This window comes from Dermacentor albipictus, chromosome 7 (genome assembly GCF_038994185.2).
Source record: "Dermacentor albipictus isolate Rhodes 1998 colony chromosome 7, USDA_Dalb.pri_finalv2, whole genome shotgun sequence".
Taxonomy (NCBI): domain Eukaryota; kingdom Metazoa; phylum Arthropoda; class Arachnida; order Ixodida; family Ixodidae; genus Dermacentor; species Dermacentor albipictus.
The window spans coordinates 57,182,565-57,201,760 of NC_091827.1; the positions used below are offsets into that span (position 1 = coordinate 57,182,565).

General features: G+C 45.4%; 1 protein-coding gene across 1 annotated transcript; it reads left to right on the forward strand.

The window, feature by feature from the left end:
- The first annotated feature begins 304 nt into the window (after positions 1 to 304).
- Positions 305 to 18,623, forward strand: LOC139047991 (uncharacterized). Its single transcript, XM_070522246.1, has 5 exons — positions 305 to 450; positions 10,847 to 10,985; positions 12,630 to 12,775; positions 14,481 to 14,610; positions 16,605 to 18,623. The coding sequence occupies exons 1-5, from the start codon at positions 399 to 401 to the stop codon at positions 16,855 to 16,857; spliced, it is 720 nt and encodes a 239-aa protein (XP_070378347.1). The 5' UTR covers positions 305 to 398; the 3' UTR covers positions 16,858 to 18,623.
- The last annotated feature ends 573 nt before the right edge of the window (positions 18,624 to 19,196 follow it).

Sequence of the window (19,196 nt, forward strand, 5' to 3'; positions counted from 1 at the left end):
TCCAAATCGCCGCGAACGAGAGGCATGCTACTATAGCAAGCAACGACTTCTGCACCTCCTCCTCCTCCGCCATCCTCTCGGGCAGCATTGGCTCAAGGCGTAACACCACCCTTTTCCCTTTCTTTCGCGCTCAAGTTTGAGAGGGTGCGCGGTAGTCCGTGCGTGTGGAGTATACGCGCACTTGAACGCACGGCGAGGGCGGTGCATTTTTTTTTGTTTTTGTGCGTGTGTGTTATGGCGTGCGTGTGTGCGTGTATGTGTGCTTTCGTGCGTGCGTTTTCGCATCCGCTTCAGCCGGCGACTGTTTACGCGCATGGCGGCTGGCCAACCCAATAAATGGCAACCGCCGGCCACACCGCCAGTCGAGCGATTCGCAGTCCGCACTCGCGAAGATCAAGATGAACCGCGCGCTCGCGATTGTGTGCTTCGGGCTGGCCTGCGTTGTCGGAGGTGAGTGGTCGATCTCGCGTTGCGTTCGCTCTGATGCATCGCGCCGCGAATGCCCAGGATAATAATAATAATATTTGGGGTTTTACGTGCCAAAACCACTTTCTGATTATGAGGCACGCCGTAGTGGAGGACTCCGGAAATTTTGACCACCTGGGGTTCTTTAACGTGCACCTAAATCTAAGCACAGGGGTGTTTTCGCGTTTAGCCCCCATCGAAATGCGGCCGCCGTGGCCGGGATTCGATCCCGCGACCTCGTGCTCAGCAGCCCAACACCATAGCCACTGAGCAACCACGGCGGGTGATGCCCAGGATGTGCGGTCAGATTTTTCAGGGGGGTTTCAGGCGTGGCTTGTGATATTTCGGTGATCCACCAAGCAACGAAGTTCAAGGACTCGGTAAAAAAAAAATAATTCAGTAACTATCCGCACTTTTTTTTTTGATGACTGAAAGCTTTATTAGATTCAAGCATCGTAGTTGGCTCACTGATCAAGCTCGTCACTGGAGAATTAGCTGAGTGATTAAAGGGGTTTTACGCTCTCATGCTGCGAGTAGTCTTTGAGAGATGCCTCAGTGGAGGGCTTCGCTTTAATCTTGGCTATTTGACATTATGAACTCCATGTAAATGTAAATATACGAGGCATTCAAAAATACGACCGCATGCTCGGCTACAGAACGTCGAAGCCTTTGTACCTCCTCGGCTGTTCAGGAATATCTTGTCGTTGGCTTTAAGAGGGTTTTGAAGAAAATTGATGCGACAAAAAAAAAAGAAATTATATTGGCAATTAAACTTGACGAGAAACTTTAAATAAATGTGCGCCTTGAAAAAATAACTTGAACGCAGGGGTGCTTAGGATTTGCAAGAGTATTCCGTATTTCAATGATCGCTCGCTGCTAGGGGCCCATAAGTGTGGTCACAATTACATGGTTTTTCTTTGCGTAGCACAAGCAACGGCTTTATGGAAGTGTTGGGCCAGGGACACTGCACTTCGATGCAATGAAAAATGGTTGGCCATGCGACTCTGTATATAATTCCCACTGGTCGTTCCCAGCCATCTAATTAGTAGCCTCGAGGTTGCGAAAGGAAGAAGAAATTCTCGTTGCCGCGGGAAAGTATCACCGCCGCATTTAATTTGCGCTCCGGCTTTCGAAGGTCCAGGTTTAAATTTGGGTATTTTTCGATTCTTATGTTGAAATACGCCTACATGATCATATAGCGCTCCAATGAGACCTGTATATAGTGAACCAGTTATGCAATGCCTGGCTTGTGACACTAAACGTGTCCAAGTGTAAAATAATGTCCTGCACCCGTAGATCTGTTAATTCTTACTTTGTCTACCATGTTACCAACAGTAATATATCCCCGACTGCGCAATACAAAAATCTGGACGTGTACCTTACACGTAACCTTTCGTGGTCTGAGCACATTACGTGTGTCTTTGTCAATGCATCCAAATTATTAGGGTTCCTGCGCCGGAACTTCCTAAGTGTTCCGGCTGCTTTACGTAAACTGGCTTATTTAACGTTCGTGTGAACCCAGCTTGAGTACAAGTCTCCCATCGGAAATACGTAGTTGAAGTGTTGGAAATAATTCAGAATAGGACAAGTCGTTTCATAACTCATAATTACAGCGACCAGTCTAGCACAACGCCGATCAAAGCCGAACTAGCGTTGCAGTCGTCGAGCACTCACCGTGATGTTGCATTGCTGCCATTATTTCATATGTTCATTGACCTTGACAGATCATCCCTATCGCGCTTGAAACGCCACGTCTTCACATCGCGCAGATTGCACACACAATAATTTCAGCTAAGCCCGTGTATATGGCGTGACGCAAGTATTTAGCCTTTTCGCTACTGCCTCGCGCTGTCCGTCTCTGCAGCAGCCTTCCGTATAGCATTGCTTCGCTCAGAAATCATGAAGCCTTTTGCAAGATATTTGGCCAAACAACTTTCTTCACGCTGCGCGTAGGTTTTTTTCTTGTTTATTTAAACATCACGCAGTGCATAACGTCCCAACGCACGCATCGATATCTCTTTAGCGCTTATATTTCTTTATACATTTGTAGCATATGCCCCCCTCACCCTATGCCTCTTCTTAGGTCTGTGAGGTCTTTCTAAATAAATAAATAAATAAATAAATAAATAAATAAATAAATAAATATAGCTATCACGGAAAGAACTTGCGACTTAAGCAGAATAACCCAATAACGCCTTGCCGGGTAACTTGATCCCTAAAGTTCATACATCTGTGTCGACTTTAAGAACGCACGTGTTTTCGTTCCTTAGGCAATTTACAAACATGTACAATTAAAGAAAACGACATTCTGTCAGGGAGCTTTCATGTGAAAACGGGGTGGACACGCAGCTAGGACAGGTTTTTCTTCTTTCCAACTGTTGTTTTCAAGTTCTCTTCAAGTAATTCGGCCAGTTGGACTTTCTTGACAGTGTGAACGTTGAGGTTACATAACAGGTCTGATTAGCTTGTTCATCTTTACTCTCCACGAGTAAATTACTCATATGACCAATTTCGTCAGGATGACCAGAGTTCCCAGTACGGCGTCTATCCGAATAATCTGCAGTAGGGCACTGAAACCCAATCAATCAATCAATCAATCAATCAATCAATCAATCAATCAATCAATCAATCAATCAATCAATCAATCAATCAATCAATCAATCAATCAATCAATCAATCAATCAATCAATTAATCAGGGCCTCTGTGCTTTCGCGTTGTTTGCTTGAATAGAAACATCCTCCGGATCCTCTACACACAGCTAACGTTCATGGTGACACTACGACTTGACCTAACCGATGAGCGAGCCCCGCGCAACAGTGAACAAGAAAGTGTAAGAAGACGCATTCTTCGGTCAAACCGTTCTTTCTCGCGTGCACGTGGCGCATTCGTTCCCGGAAGGCCCGTCGTCGAGTAGCGGCCGACCTTGACAGAAAGCGCGCCATCTTACCTCCCGTCATGTCGGAGTATTTCGCTGTTGCCTCAATTTGAGAGATTAATTATCTCATTCAGCAGCCGCTACCGCATGGGGACTCGATTGCCCAACTCTGACGGTGCGGCGCTCTACTCGGGGAGCAGCTGACGAAAACAAGACCACAAAAAATAAGTGGGCAGTAAGAGCGTCGCTGTGACTGTGCCGCTATCGACTTTCTCATCGCGGTGAGCAACGAGTTGCGCAACGAATCGCTTGACATGCCGTGCTCGCCGTGGCGTGGGTGTACCGCGTGCGTCAGACGCTCTAACTTTAACCTGGACGCGCGCGTCTCGAGATAAGTGCCAGGTGAACGTTTCTACAATTGGCAAGAATATGGAATTCGTACTGCCTAAATTTAGCATGTACTATGGGCTGCTTCGAGCCAAGCGGTATATCGACAAACTCATTTGTTATTTCATTTCGGCCGCGGAAGCTTCTGATTTGTATGCGGGACGAATCCTGGAAAAAAATGAATAAAATATGCGCTTCGCTAAGGCTTGCGTTGTATACTTTGCTCAGAGGTCGAGGCACTACGTCGGGTGTAAGACTTTCCAATGCGATTTCGTCTCGCAAACGATTGGGCAATGCCAAATCGGGACTAACACGATGCAAAGCGCTGAGTCGTGCAGTAGTGCAGCGCACATTGCTTTTAGTCCTCAGAGTTTATGTAACAAGGACATAGAAGAAGAAACTGCGGGATGTGCATACCAGGGTGAATAGTTATGTTTAAGTAAATTATGCCTCAGACGTTGAAGCGTATTCACGTGACTTGTGTCAGAAGGCGCGAGGTTCTTCTTAAAAAATACTTTCTTAAAATAGCCTTTTAGGAAATATAGTAGTGAATGAATGGAACGCAACATGTGGTTCCTGATTTATTTTGAGACCACACTGTGTTTTGTTTTTGCTTTTGACTGAATTCTGGTTTAGCCGCACAACATTGTACTAGCCGCGGTGGCTAACCGGCTATGGCGTGGCACTCCTAAGCACGTGGTTGCTACTTAGATTCCCGCCCGTGGCGGTCGCATATCGATGGTGGCAAACTCGAAAAAAAAATAGCAACGTTCTTGTACTTAGATTTAAGTGCACATTATAAAACCACAGTCGGTCAAAATTAAACCAGGATCTCCCCCCCCCCCCCCCCTTACGACACGTCGCGCAATCAGGTCGTGGTATCGGCACACAAAAATTCCCAGAATTAATTTTTGCACTACCTTCCGTACTGGCGCCATTTTCTGCAGAGGGCAGTTGTGCCAATATCAAACGTTAAAACCAGTTCGTGTTGTTCGACATCTGACATGCCATCTGAACTTTCGCCAAAACTGATCAAACAGTAGAAACGCTAAAACAATAAAGGCGGCTTTGCTGCAAATTTTTCGAACAGTCCGGCTGTGTCAAGAGGGGCTGTAGTGCATCTAAAATTTGGTAGCGCGAACTACATTACAGTTCAGTGAGCCATATATTTAGAATATCCACAAGCCCTTGACAATGTCTGAAGTGGACTTTATCATGACAAGCCAAGCCATATATTTAATGACACTTGTTTCACCGGATATTGCGCTTTCTCTTCCCATCCTGTTGCTACTTCTGACGTACACATATTTGCCTTACAAAGCGCCTCCCCCCTCCTCCCCTCTTCCTCTTAAGCACCGCACAATCAACATCTCGCGTACGTTGCGGAAACTTTGACGGCGTTTGTTGCGCTGTCTTCATGGCGACCAGATACAAGCGACTAGAAGCCGGACATCTTCATGGCTGAAAACGTTGTCTCAACCTTATTCATGCCATTTGCCAGCTCCGCTAAGCAATAACGCGACGTACCTGAACAAGAAAGTCTGCGACTCGAGTCACTGCTGAATTTCTCGGCTCTTAAATGTTCACGTACTTACTCAGCTTACAGGACGTAGCAACTTGAGTATAGCTAGCTGCCATATGCTGTATGATCTACCCATTGCCTTCGAGGAGGAATTTGTACATGCGGCTACTGTACAACTACTTGAACCCCAGCGCTGTGCGCTGACGCGTAACAACAGAGTTCGTAGTAATTAATTTGCTGAATTTACCTTTTCCACAGAAAAGTCACCATTCATTTGACACACAAAATGCATCGTAATATCGAAGTGCTTTTCCGCAATGCTATCCTTAACAACTTCGTCGCACAACTCGTTTCTTTACAGTAGTTATTTATCTTGGGAATACGTTTGGCATGTTGGTGCGCACATAAATACCTAAGCCGGCCCTGAGGAGAAAAATAAGTTTGAAAACATTGCCCATTCCTTTTTTTTCCTCACGTGCCGCCGAGCCTATTATGCGCGTTGGCAATGTGATTGAGAAGAGCTGCAGACGCAGCACAGGCGAGCTAACTCCTCCGTCGAGTCAACTGTTTTTATCCTTGCTATCGCGTGAGCGGCAAACTTTGCGCTCATGGAAGACGAAACAATATGACCTCGGCAAGTCTTTCCGAATGCAGCACGCAACCGTCCGCACGCTGCGCGGCCTTCCCGATGAAAGTAAACGTTGAAATATAAAAAAAAGTTCTCGGAGAGAGAATGACTTTATCGAAAAACTTTGTCGTTGGGAATTTTACGTCCAGGGGCGTTATTGTGCATGAGCGATAGCATAAGGAAAGTGTACAGGTAAACTTCGCTTAGAGCAAAGCTGGACATTGCAACAAAGAAGCAGAAACCCAATAAAATATCAGATCGAAGGCTCAGACAAGCTTAGCCAAATACGTACGCACATTCAAAGCCGAGGTATTTTGTTTTTTGCTAGTACAGGAACAAGATTGAAGGCAGAACATGACTATGCGTATTGGTTCATCGACTGCGGTATGTATAGTTTATTCGAAAAGTACTTGTTGCCTTGCGCATGACAAGTTCTTCACCCTCTATATACGCATTCTTTCCGAAGTACTTCCGTTTTTCAGGAAGGAAAGTCAAGATGCCCCGTTACTCGACCAACTGCGTTCTGGTCTTTCAAATACACTAGTTATTTGACTTGACGCATACATTTGATTTATACTTCGACGGCCATAAATTGCACTATAAGTAATTCCAGGCTTTGCAATGGCGGACTGGCGGTTTTCAGCCTTTTATTCGCCAGAAACAGAAGCGATCGTTCTTTTTTTTTCGGGAACAATTGAACAAATTTTGGTACCTATGTAGGGGTAAACAGCTGTTGCCTGGGCAACGGCAGCTGAAGTAATTCTATACTCCTGAACCGGTGCACAGTACAGCGTTTCTTTTTTACTACTTGGCTTGAAAGCCCATGCACTACTGACTGGTCACGTTCTATAGATGCTAATCACCCATTGCGGCGAGTCTGACATCCGCCAGGTTGTTTTGCCACGTGCCGACTGTTTCGCCTACCTCGCGCTGTTATTAAACTCGCCGCTTTTTCCTCTGGCAATACGCCAGACCAGTCGGGCATCGTAGAATACCAAAATACGACACCTTTGCGTGTCTTCACCCCTCCTTCACGCGATAGTCCGTTGCTTTTATAAATATCTCATTCCCCGAGGCAGTCTTGTGTGCGATAAGCAGCGGTGCGTGTGAGACACCGCCCACTTTCCGTGTCTGTGTTAACTAGTAATACGCTTGATCGCTTAACTATTAGAGAACCCACTGGAAGGAATACAAAGTAAACACAGGGAGCGTCGAATATTCGCAAAGCTACGGACTTGGCTTTGACGGGCATGAGTAAGGACACGCATAAAATACGTTGGAACTAACATTTTCGTGCCAACTGAGGTGTTGGACTCCGGAACAGATGAGCTTTAAGCAGAGCTCAGGAAATACTGGGCAGTAAAATGATTGGAATATCCCTCAACCCTTATTGTGACATGCTAATACACCACTCAAGCTTAACACCTACATTCGTTCTGACTAAGGATCTCAAAAAGTTGCATTGTCGTCCCTCTTTTAACATTTTTGACAGCATCTAATAGTTGAACGAAAAGAACAAAACAGGAAAAGCTGGGAGTAGAGTGTTGTCAACCGAAGTTTAGATTACGCTAATGATGTCCCAGCAACTGGTGCAGTGCAACGACTGATCTTACGGCGTCCTGAAACTTGTTGAGAATTTATCCCTTCATGCTCGGTGTTTGATGTGGTATGAATTTGAGTCCTTTTGTGAATCTGTGCCTTGTTTGTCCAGTAATGCACATCTTTTGCTTGTGTTTTTAGTCGCGTGAACGTTGCTGTGGTCAATAGAAGCATATGCACGCGATGAGAAGGCAAGCTCATTCAATCGTCCGCTAGGGTTGCGCTCCTTGTACACACTTTTGAATATTCCACTAAGACCATCACTCGGCCACTGAAGTGAGAATTGGGAGAAGCAAGAATATGGGAGAAAGGCTCGACACGTGTTTTCAACTTTTGGGGTTCGTTTAGCTGGCTGAGCTAAAATTGAAATTGTGTCTCCGTCTATCTAAGTCGAAATATTTTATAGCGAGCGCCATTGCGGCTTCTTTCAGTTCTCGGCAAGTCTGTAGATTCTACCATGTGCGGCACCTCGAAAATTGCATGCCTTGTCGAGTAACTGCGAGAAAGTTCTCTTAAGTTTTCGACATCCGTAACCGGCATAAAGTACCAAGAGGCGCGAGAAATATTGCTAGTCATCACTGCGTAATGTAATCTAGTGACCAATATCAGCATCACTGCAAAACTGATACGGAAGGGGCACCAACAGCAGATATCGGATAATGTGAGGCAAAAGAAGGCTTTGGACGTAAGCGAACGTAGACGCCTGTCTTGTAAGCAGTGCGACGTTACTAAAGGGGACTAGAGATATGAACGCACCAACAACACGACGTAAACTAGCAAGCAAAAGTTTTAAGACAACGGCAACAACACAGTTAAGATATTCCTTCTAATTTGTGGCATCATTCCTTACCAAACCCTTGCACGCGAGTGTACATGCAATTTAGAAAAGAAAGCATTAGAAAAGACTACTGAGGCTACCTACGGAGTTGTCACAGCAACAAAGTACATTTTTATTTACAAATACTGCTGTCTCAGTTTCTGAGACATAGCAGGAGTGAGTACAGAGTAACAATAAAAAAAAATACAATTTCAAGTACTTTTAACAAAATTCACCAGAATACTAGAAAACATTACCAGAATGCATAATTACGCAATTCTTTTTCAAAATCCTCAGTACCGAGTCTGCGCAGAGACCCATCAAGTTTATTCCATAAATCCACCGTCCGTGGAAAGAAGGAAAACTTAAAAGAATCAATATTCGACCTGAAGGGCACAATGTTCAGGGGATCAGATCGTCGAGTACAGCGTGCTGAAGCTGCAACAAAAGAAATCGGCGCCAGAACACTCAAGCCGGTGTGAACTATCTTATGAAGAAGGATAACGCGATCAGAATTACGCCGATGTTCGAGAGATTGCAGCGTTAAAACGTGTGCATGCGAAGTAGGCGAGAATTGCCGGTCATAGCGACAAAAAATGAACCTGATTGCTTTTTTTTGGACAGATTCTAACATAGCTATGTCGTGCTTGAGGTGAGGTGACCAAACAACCGATGCATATTCTAGTATGGGCCTGCCCAAAGTTTTGTACGCAGTCAATTTGCATTCTCTTGTTGAGTTGCTTAACGTGCGCTGGAGATACGAAAGTTTTCGACGAGCCTTATTGCAGATCATTTCAACATGCTTGCGCCATTTTAAATTTGACGCTAGAGTTACACCGAGGTACTTAAACTCCGTAACATGTATTAGACCGACCCCGTCATTAGTATAAGTAAAAGAAAGGGGTTGTTTCTTGTTTGAAAAGGTCATTGCCACAGTCTTCTTTAAGTTAATAGACATTTGCCAGGTTTCACTCCAGTTACAAAACGATGAAAAAACGTTATTTAGCGCAACCTGATCATGAGCATCAGAGATGGTGTTGTAGATTACGCAGTCGTCTGCATACATTCTAAGTTTAACTTGAGTATCGCCAATGATTTCTGCTACGTCATTTATGAAAATAATGAACAAAAGCGGCCCCAGCACCGAGCCTTGCGGCACCCCAGATGTAATCTGTACCTCAGACGACTTCGCGTGGTTATACGTAACAAACTGAGAGCGCGACCGTTACGAGCAAACAGTCGAGCAAACAGTCGTAGCAACAAGCCATAAAAGCAAACCTTTTGAAAGAGCTAAGCATGGGAACAGCTTCTTGTTCTGGTTCTGGAACAGGTTCCGATTTGTCGCTCTTTATACTTTCCTTTCTCGCTTTGTCGAGAAAAAAAAATGCAGCCGTAATTGTGGAATGCATACAAGCGCTTGCAGTTTAGAAGCATCTGTTGTCGACAGCCTGATGAAGTAAGTGGGTTGGAGACTAAATATAGCCCGACATTGTCGGAAGAAGACGCTGCTGACGAAAGCCGCCGGAGACAGTAGCTGCTAGAACAAAAAGGGAGACTGGACAAATAATTAGGCCTGTGAGCCAAGAAACACCATTGATGATATCACGCACGCTCAGCTAGTATTAACCTTGAAGGCCCGTTCCTGTATTCAAGTCTCGGCTACTAAATTTCTCCTCGCGCGAACGGCCATCGTAATTGCGCCGGCTTATCACCGTTTGCATCGGGAGTATTGTGCCCATTGCCTGGCCTGCTCTCGGTCGACGAAAACAAAAGACAAGCACGAGAAAGGTATACTATCTCATCTTTCAAAAGAGGAGAAAAGGGCTACGTCATAGGATGCGCACAGCTTAGGTCGTTTTATTTTTTTTGTTTCCCAGCAGGAAGGTTGCATTCATTTGTGTGTAATGTGTGTGTTTGAATTGAGACAACATTGGGAAGTCACGGCTGTCGCTGTGAGTTTGTGTTGCCGGCGTTAGACACGAAGAATCGCGCTTATTTCCACACAAACAGTGTATCGAGAACAAAGGCCTCAGAACAAAAGCGGAAATGACGTTCTTGTTTCGAATGAACAAAATGAGATGGTAGCTCCGTATTTCCGGGAAGCGTCTACAGTCTGAATTGGATATAATTACAGGCGCGTAGCAACCAGACTTGTTTCTGGAAGGCCGTAGTGCTCAATTCTTTATTTGAACACGAAGGCAACCCACATAACTTGGAACTTTGATAACATAGGCCAATGACAGTGGTCAACACTGCGGGTATTCGTACTTCAGCTCCATTTGATTCGAGAAATTCTACCATTATGTGTAGAATCTACAAAGCTGTAGGCTTGCGTCACTCTGAAGCTATCGGTGATTTGCTACTGCAGGTCTGCATTAACATCCACGCTTACCTCCTCATCGTGTCGGTGGCATGTTGGCCCATAATGAGTAGTATGTATACACGGTTATGGGTTTTCCAAGCTTCGAAGCCATCGCTATTTAATTCCTCAGACCAAGACTAACGTCAACCTCTTCCTCCTGCTCATTTCTTTTCTTATTTCTTTTTTGCAGGCGTGTCCAGCGCCGCCCTGTTCAAGGACGTTGCCGGATGCTCGGCTGCGGAAGCTGAGAAGTGCGGATATGACTTCGTGCCCTACTTTATTAAGACAACCCTAGCCGATGAGCCCAAGAGCCTCGCAACACAGTGCACGTAAGTAGGCCTCGGGCAACCAAATCTAGCTCATCGATTTCATTGCTTACAAAAGCTCCCAGACCACGGCAAAGCTGTCGAATCTCAGATGCGAGGGATGCGGGCTCTTTTAGACCACTTCATTTGTTGAGCTGGCACCAGAGACCAAGCGCGCGGTAGGGTCTGGAAATCTACGAGCACCATTACACAGCCCCGCCGGCCAGGCGCTGACCCCTCCGCCCCCCCCCCTACCATGTGCGCAGCCGTACAACGATATAGTCATGTCGCAATGCATGTAATGCCTATCTGGATATATTTAGGAATGAAAGAGCAGGACCAAAGCACAAAGTCTCGTGAGCACCTTCTTCGGGTTATTCCGAGCAGCCAATGGTTCTGGTAGTTCTGTGAAGACGAAGGCTCAAAATCATTTACAGGAAAAGCCCAGTGAAATATGAGCGTATATAACATTAGTAAAAAAACTCGCTCTACAGTAGTGTGGTACGACAAGAATGAAATTTTCACACTGCACATATTATATCACGCAATGCAGGTGTGATATTTCTTCAAGGGCCCTGGGCAAATGAAGAATCCTTTGCTGAGTGACTGTGGCGCAACATCAGAAATGGTGCAAGGTTTCAGCACGAATGTTAAAAAGAAAAATTGTTGCCCTATCTAGCCCCGAAAATGAATTAGGATAATCATCTTCTTTTGAGCAATATGCATGTAAGCAATAATACCTCTAAATCCGTAATTTTTTGCCGAGGAGAATATCTATAGTATTTGACAGCGAAATCTACTACTAAATGTGTATTTCTTTTTTAGCCGCTTCACAAGTAATGAACACCTAATTGCGATTGTAACTACGCATATGCGTTCATACGGACGTGCTACGCTGGGAGCCACCTAGGGCGGGCTCTTCATTGAGAACGTTGCATACGGTACAGATATCTTGAGGTTAGGCTTACCACGGCTGCCAACGCACGACAAAAATCACGACGTTTTCAAAAAAACACCACTACGTGCTTCAGTTCATGACACTGGCGTTTTAGTTTACCGATATTGAGCCAATATAGGTTCAACAATAAGTGATTGTTGTCTTAGGGAACACACGCTATGTCAGTACGCTTCGTTGAACTCGGAAAGACAATGTTCGCGTCAATTTCGCGGGGCGCCGGTACAATTTTCTTCCGCCTTCCTCTCAGCTTCACGTGTTGAGTGCCTTGAAGTTTCGCAAACGCCTATGGAAATAGCAGACCTAGAATATGTCAAATTCTTGTGCTGTCAGATTTTTCTTGGCATAGAAGCTAAGATCACAGCTACCGTGATGTACCGCCTGTCCCTCATTTACTACGTACGCTGAACACAGCAAAACACTGCTGTGACGTCTACGCTTGCTTTGTTTGTACGCGTTGTCAAAAGCTCTTGCCACTTCCACTGTCCACTCCAACTATGTATCCGATATCGCATTAAAACGACAATGGTATGCGTGTACGTGGTATCGATACAGGTGTCATGAACGTCATTACTTTGGCCGTATTTCGGTGCCACATCCACTCGAAATTAAAGCTTAGACGCGTGAAAAGTGTAAAACGTTATTAATGGTATCCGCATACATGATCAAGAACTTTCATGTTTCACTCTCAATTATTTCCACTAACATCGCAGGTTGTTCAAGAGACAACTGAAGTGCGGCGAAGACTTCACCGTCAAGTGCTTGGACGGCCTCCCTAAGGGCGTCATCTTGCTTATGCTCAGGGCAGCCGTCGACGAGTACTCGATGTTCTGTAACACGACCAGCCCAAAGCATAAAGGTGCGTACGCCTACCGCTTATGTGCGGGATTTTCGGGAGCTCGCCTTTCATCATTGCATAGGTCGTTGACCATAGCGGCGTGTTTAAATCAAATAGCATTTTAAGTCTATTTCAACCACTTTCGGTCATTCTACAGTCTACAGTCCCTTTACGCCGCTCATCAACGACAAATTTGGTGGACACTTACGTTTCTCCATTAAAAAAGTGCAACGCGATAACATGCAGAGATCCCTGACTGCTTCTCATGCCTTCCGGCAACTGCAGCTCACGTAACCGTAATGCCTACCGGGAAACGCTGGCGGCGAACGCTATGCATGAAGGTGAGCTTTCTGGCAGAAACGAGGCCTCTTGTGCGACTTGCGTGGGCCGATCCCTGAGGTAGTGCACAGCTGCGCCAAAAATAATTACATCCTTTTCAGGCTTTTGTTATTGTTTCGCACTCTGTCGTGTGAAGTACTTACTGCAATGTATGCCTGGGTTAGTTAATAGTGCACTGTTCAAGCCAAGAACGCGAAAACAACACAGGCACAGAGATATAGACAAGTAAAACAAAGAGCACTGTGGTGTTTATGTCTGGGTCTGTGTCCTTGCTATTTCTGCGCTCTTGGTTTTAATAACACCTAAAGAAAACTAAGAACCCTGCAATTATAAGCACATTCTTCCCTAATAACAGCTTTTTGGAGGAAAAGTTACGTAAGTAACGTACTGTGCTCGGGGTTCGAGTCACATCTGCACACTCAATGCCATCTATAAGAGCATTGTAAGCACAAACACAGTTCGTGACCGTTGCAGAAGAACGTGAAGTGAGAAGTTTAAAAAATAATTGGGAATTCTAGACATTGTAGGCCTTGACGCAGCAAGTGTTTCTAATATTTTACCGAAAAGAAGGACTAATTTATCGGAAAATGATGCAACCTCAAAATGAACATTACTGTGTAGAAATTACACGCCGATTAGCTAAAACCGAATTTGCAGTCCTCTACAGTATGTTCCTGATTTTACAGAGAAGACCCATCTACAGCGCTTACGTGGTTTTAGATACGGCTAAAGCCTCACACAGTATTTTTCTGTAGTGAATGCGTTCCTAACATACCATGTCAGGCCTGTTCTTTGCAAACAAACATTCATTTAGGTATCCAACCCTGCACACAGGAAGTGTTGGGCAAATCGTAGGGCAGAAAAGCCTGAAAAGAACGCCGATCCTCGGTTAAAGGTGTTAGTTATGCTGCCCGGCCGTGATAGCCGATTGCTGAAGCGCTTTTTCTTGTGTATCCGCAAACATCCATGCGTGTGGTGATGTTGGTTTGGAGTCCTTTATATAACGTTGGAGGCTACCAGATTTTCTTTTGCGAGGCACGAAGTGCAAGCGAGTGCTTTAATATGAATGACGATTGATCATACGGCTCAATCTGTTTTTTTTTTGGTCGAAGCAATTTTTGTGTGTGTGCCTTCGTGATTGTTGCTGTCCAGTCCTTTCAAATTGGGAAGAATGATGCCCTTAAGCATTTTGAAGGGTAATGTTAATGATTGTATAGGGACCCTCACTTCAGGGTCTTGCTGGCAGTGTGCTTGAGAGCTTGCTCAATCAATTCTGCCAGGTAAACGTGACCGATATGGGTGGAGTTGGTGCAGAGCCACTCGAACGCGCCACAGCTTTGTTTTACCAATTTTCCATATATATATTTTTGCTTTGTATCCAACGTAGAGTACCTGGATAGCATCAAGTGCATCAACAAGGCTGGTCCCGGAATCCAGAAGTGCATGAGCGACATGTTCGTGGCACTGCACCGTACTTCCAGGGCCCCCGACCGTCAGCAGATTCCCTACTCCTGCTGGTGAGTTATCATTGCACATATTTGGGTGGCCTTACAAGTTGATAGTGCAAAGGGTTCGCCGGACCATGGAAAACTGAAGCGATCAGCTATAGTCGAACGAGGAAGCTAGCTTCCAGGCTGAGGCTTCAGGCTGACGGTTTTTTTTGGTCGAACACTACTGATATTAGACATTCGGTAAGCATATCATGATGTCGCTCATCGAGCCGAGCATTTCACGAACGGTGGATCCCAAGATTCGGAAGGGAGGATTCAAGTTCACGAATAGGGCGGGCGGGAGGGGGATGCAAACTGGTGTCCAAATTCCAACAACAGAGAATAAAATAACACTATATTACAGTGTCAAGTACACTCCGCGGCTTAAAAGCTAAGAAAAAAATATCGGAATTTGGTTATTCGAATTCTGCACTTTTATAAAACGACTCTCATAGGAAACTTACAGTGATGAATAAAGCAGTCAGGCGCATGTGGCGCAAGAATTTCCTTTATTTTTGTGTTGGTTTCTGTTGAAACAGATTTGTTCTGTCTGTATATACTAACTCTAAACAAAGATATAGCGTTAAGTTAGATTTATTAGAGATACCGGACTAAAATATAAAAGTTTGGAGCAGAAATAAAAGGCCGGAAAGAAAAGCCAGAGCGCGTCTCTTGTTGAAACATTTTTGTCCTCGTGCACACTGGCGAGACGAGTCTGGAAACTACTGATCGAGCAATTCGTATACGAACGTTCGTGCTTCTCAGTGCGCGGGCTCCAGTATGTGTGACCCGCCGCGGTTGCTCAGTGGCTATGGTGTTAGGCTGCTGAGCACGAGGTCACGGGATCGAATCCCGGCCACGGCGGCCGCATTTCGATGGGGGCGAAATGCGAAAACACCCGTGTACTTAGATTTAGGTGCATGTTAAAGAACCCCAGGTGGTCGAAATTTCCGGAGTCCTCCACTACGGCGTGCCTCATAATCAGAAAGTGGTTTTGGCACGTAAAACCCCATAATCTAATCCTGTATGTGTGCGTGGACGCACGTGCGTAAAATAATATTTGCGACAGTGGAACAGCAGCAGGGGCACACTTGTATGCTGCACAGTCTCTTTTAGGAACTATGTGGTCCGTGGTCGTTAGAAACCTTTATTTTTTTTCGTATCCTGAAGAAGTCGTATTTCTTTTGCCGATGGTGCAGTGCTGAAATGAAGTTTTTTTCCCTGGAGTACACTAAAAAATGGCGAGCAAGCGACCTTACAGCGTGCGATGACGTTTAGCAAATGATATGACGAATAAAAAAGAGAAAAAAAAGAACGCTTTCATGCTAGTCAGCCGTACTGAGATTTTGGTTTCCCAACAGCGGCCGTTGCCGTGCCTACAGTAAATGAAATAAAAGAGGCATGCTTTCTCGCAACGAACACAAGGAGAATGAAAATGAAAAGAAGAAAAGGAATGCGAACTAAACCATCTGGGTTTCCACTGATTCCTTAAGTGCTCCGTAGGCACAAAGTTTCACGTATAACGATTAGCGATTACATATACGACTACCGAGGAAAAGGCTTTTAGAGCGAACCCCCCTGCGTTGAAAAGCCTTACACCACGCCCGTTTTATTTACTGCCCGAATGGCGACACTGCAAACCGTCAATGCTTTATTCCCTCATTCGGTTTAATTTTATCGGTAATTCGTTTTCGCTAATGTTTCAGCCCACCCAGTGACCGATTCGTAGCCCGTCTCACAAAGAGGATCGTGTCAATTTATACGTTCGAACAATACCAGAACCAAAGATAAATGCAACAAAAAAAGAAAGAAAAAGCAATACGCTCTTTGATAAAGAGGATTGCCTTCACAAGGCTCATTGTAATGGCCTCGTTTGCGTTGGCGAGACACAGAGTGTGACACGCCATCTCTCACGACTGAGATGCCACTGAAAATTAAAGTCGATGCGTCGTCTCATTGGGGAATTAGAATTTTGACGTTTCCTGATGTCTTCCCTGTTGTGCTTTCTTTTTTTTTTGCAGCTATTACCACGAGTTCGTGGAGTGCACCGAGGCCGCCCTGAGCAAAGGCTGCAAGCTGCCAGTGGCCAAGAAGTTCTTCGACGACATCATCGAGCACGTGTTCGGAGAGGTGCTCAGCCTGGCCTGCAACAAGTACAAAAAGGGCACGGGGGCCTGCGAGGCGCTGCCCGCCTTGTCCACCAAGGACGACGCGAAGGCTCGCGACAAGGGATTCATCGAGCCACTGGCCATCATCGCCAGCAAGCTCGGCTAGGCCGCGTCGCTCGTTAGTTATACGGCGGTTGTAGACGTTCGCACACCAAAAGGCTAAGGGTGCGTCGTGCTGGTATGCTGCCATAAGAGCTACGACAGTGACTCCTATGGCGGTTTGTACGTGAGCGGGCGCTTCGGCGTCGTGGATGCTGTATATGGGGATCGGATAACCGGTCATCTCCCTCTGAATGAAATCGAAAAAAAAGTGCGTGGGCTCACTGTTAACTAATTGTGCAAGCAGAGGAAAGGGCGACGCTTTTCCATGCATTGAAAAAAGAAAAAAAAAAGACAACCGCGTTTGAAGTTTCTTTATGTTCCTCCTTGTCAGGTCGTCCATTTCCTGGCTCGCTCAATTAGTTAACAATCGGTAAAATGAATCAGCCAGCCGCTCGAGATGTTCTATTGTACTAAACGTCTACTCAGTTCCTATATGTTTGGTACTTGGTAGTGTTGAGCAGTGTGTTATAAAACACGCGCAAGATACAGGCACAGGAGGTCATGCTCAGCGTGGAATTGCTAGTTATTTTTAACATGGAAGGTGGCATTCGCGACCATTATTATTATATCTAACGCGAAGTCACCAACAGAAAAAGAGAGAGAATGAGACGGAAACGAGAAGGAGCGAGAAAGAAACGTTTATTTTCTGAAACGGTAATCCGAGTCAGGACCCGGCTCACCCTAGGTGGGAGTATTCCTTATTCGGGAACCCTCTGGCTTCGGCTCGGTTAACCAGGGAAAAATAAACGCACTTTTTTTTTGTCGCATACTTCTATGACAGCCGTTCCGATGGTCGATTTTTCACGGAAGTGTTTCCGCCAAGGAACAGCAACCGGCCTACGAGTTCCGGCGTGCAGACCTCCCGTCAGAAAGTGCTACCACGGTGTTTTCAGGGGAGAGAGTACTGTTAGGGGGCACCACGAAGTCCGATGGCCCACGGAGAAGGGGTCCCTACAATGGCGATTGCAGCTAGAAACCTTGCCTACGCCACCTTTCGGAAGCCGTGTAAAACTGTGATGTTGCGTAAGTGATAGAGGCGATTTAGCTGGTTTTCCTAGAGGTGGCGCTGTTAGGCAAGGAGAACTCGCGAAACGGACCTTCAAGCTGAAAGGCAGGCGCGTGGCACTTTCCTTCGTGAGGTCTGTCTCTGTTCGGGGTTTCGCTTGGCGTATATGTTGTGCTGATCATAATTCATCCGAAGTAAAAGTGTGTGTACACTGTTTCGAACTTTGCATGTCGTAGTCCGCCTTTTGGTTGGAGCTTAAGACTTGCGTTGTCTGTATTGTTGGAAGACGCCAGTGAGTTCTGAATAAGCCATTTCTCAATTTACCTAGGAAAGGAATAACTTGTATTTCCTTGGTGAATAATGAATGAAAGTATTCGCCGCTTTACGCTTATAGAAATGAAATACTGTGAACAAAATTTCATCCGTGACAAGAAAAGAAATAGTCTTGCAAAACAAGCCCTTCGTAGTAATAGCTGGTACAGATAGTGGTAAAATGAAAGGTGATAGCAGCGTTTTCGCAGTAATTGATAGCGGACGCGGTGGCTGGTACTTATCGATAGCATATTAACTTGTAAGGAAATCCAGGACTAGGAAAACAGTGTTGCGTCGTGTCTAGAAATGCGTTGTGGAGACAAGCAGCCATGTATGCAGTGTGTGATGTACGAGCGTATGTACATAAGTGTGATCATCATGAACATGTTCATCTTTGACAGCACTGTTTTTTTGGGAATGTGCGTGAAATAAAATATTGCATCGTCAACCCACCTGCAGCGTTCTATACTGGCTTTATTCTCATTGAAACAGCCCTGTTTGTTGCACATTGTTATAGCGCAACATATGGTGGATTCGACCAGGGCTTTGGAGTGAAGGTGTCATTCGCTCACTTAGATGAGGCACCTGTTTTGACGAGCGTACTTTGTTTTAGTTTCGGAGAACACATCCAAAATGTACGGATAATTACCGCTTGGACTAGACATTACGTTTTGACGGAGGCAGAATACGCGACGTTCTCTGATACGGTGCAAGTCTCCGCACGAAAGAGGCACGCATACACACACACATGTACGCACGCACGCACTCACAAGTACGCACGTACACGCCGTGTGTAGACGGTATAAGCAGTGGCGTATCCAGCAATATCGTTCGGGGGAGGGGGGGCTCACAACAGCTCGGCCTCCTCCTTATAGAATTTGTCGAGGGATCAAATACATGAATAACTGCGCTGCCATTTCCAAAGAAGCTGCAAACGAATTCTTGAACGCTACACGCTGTCAAGACAAGTAAAATATGTATTTTTTCATAAAAGAATATACTCGTATATCCGAAAAATTGTGCCC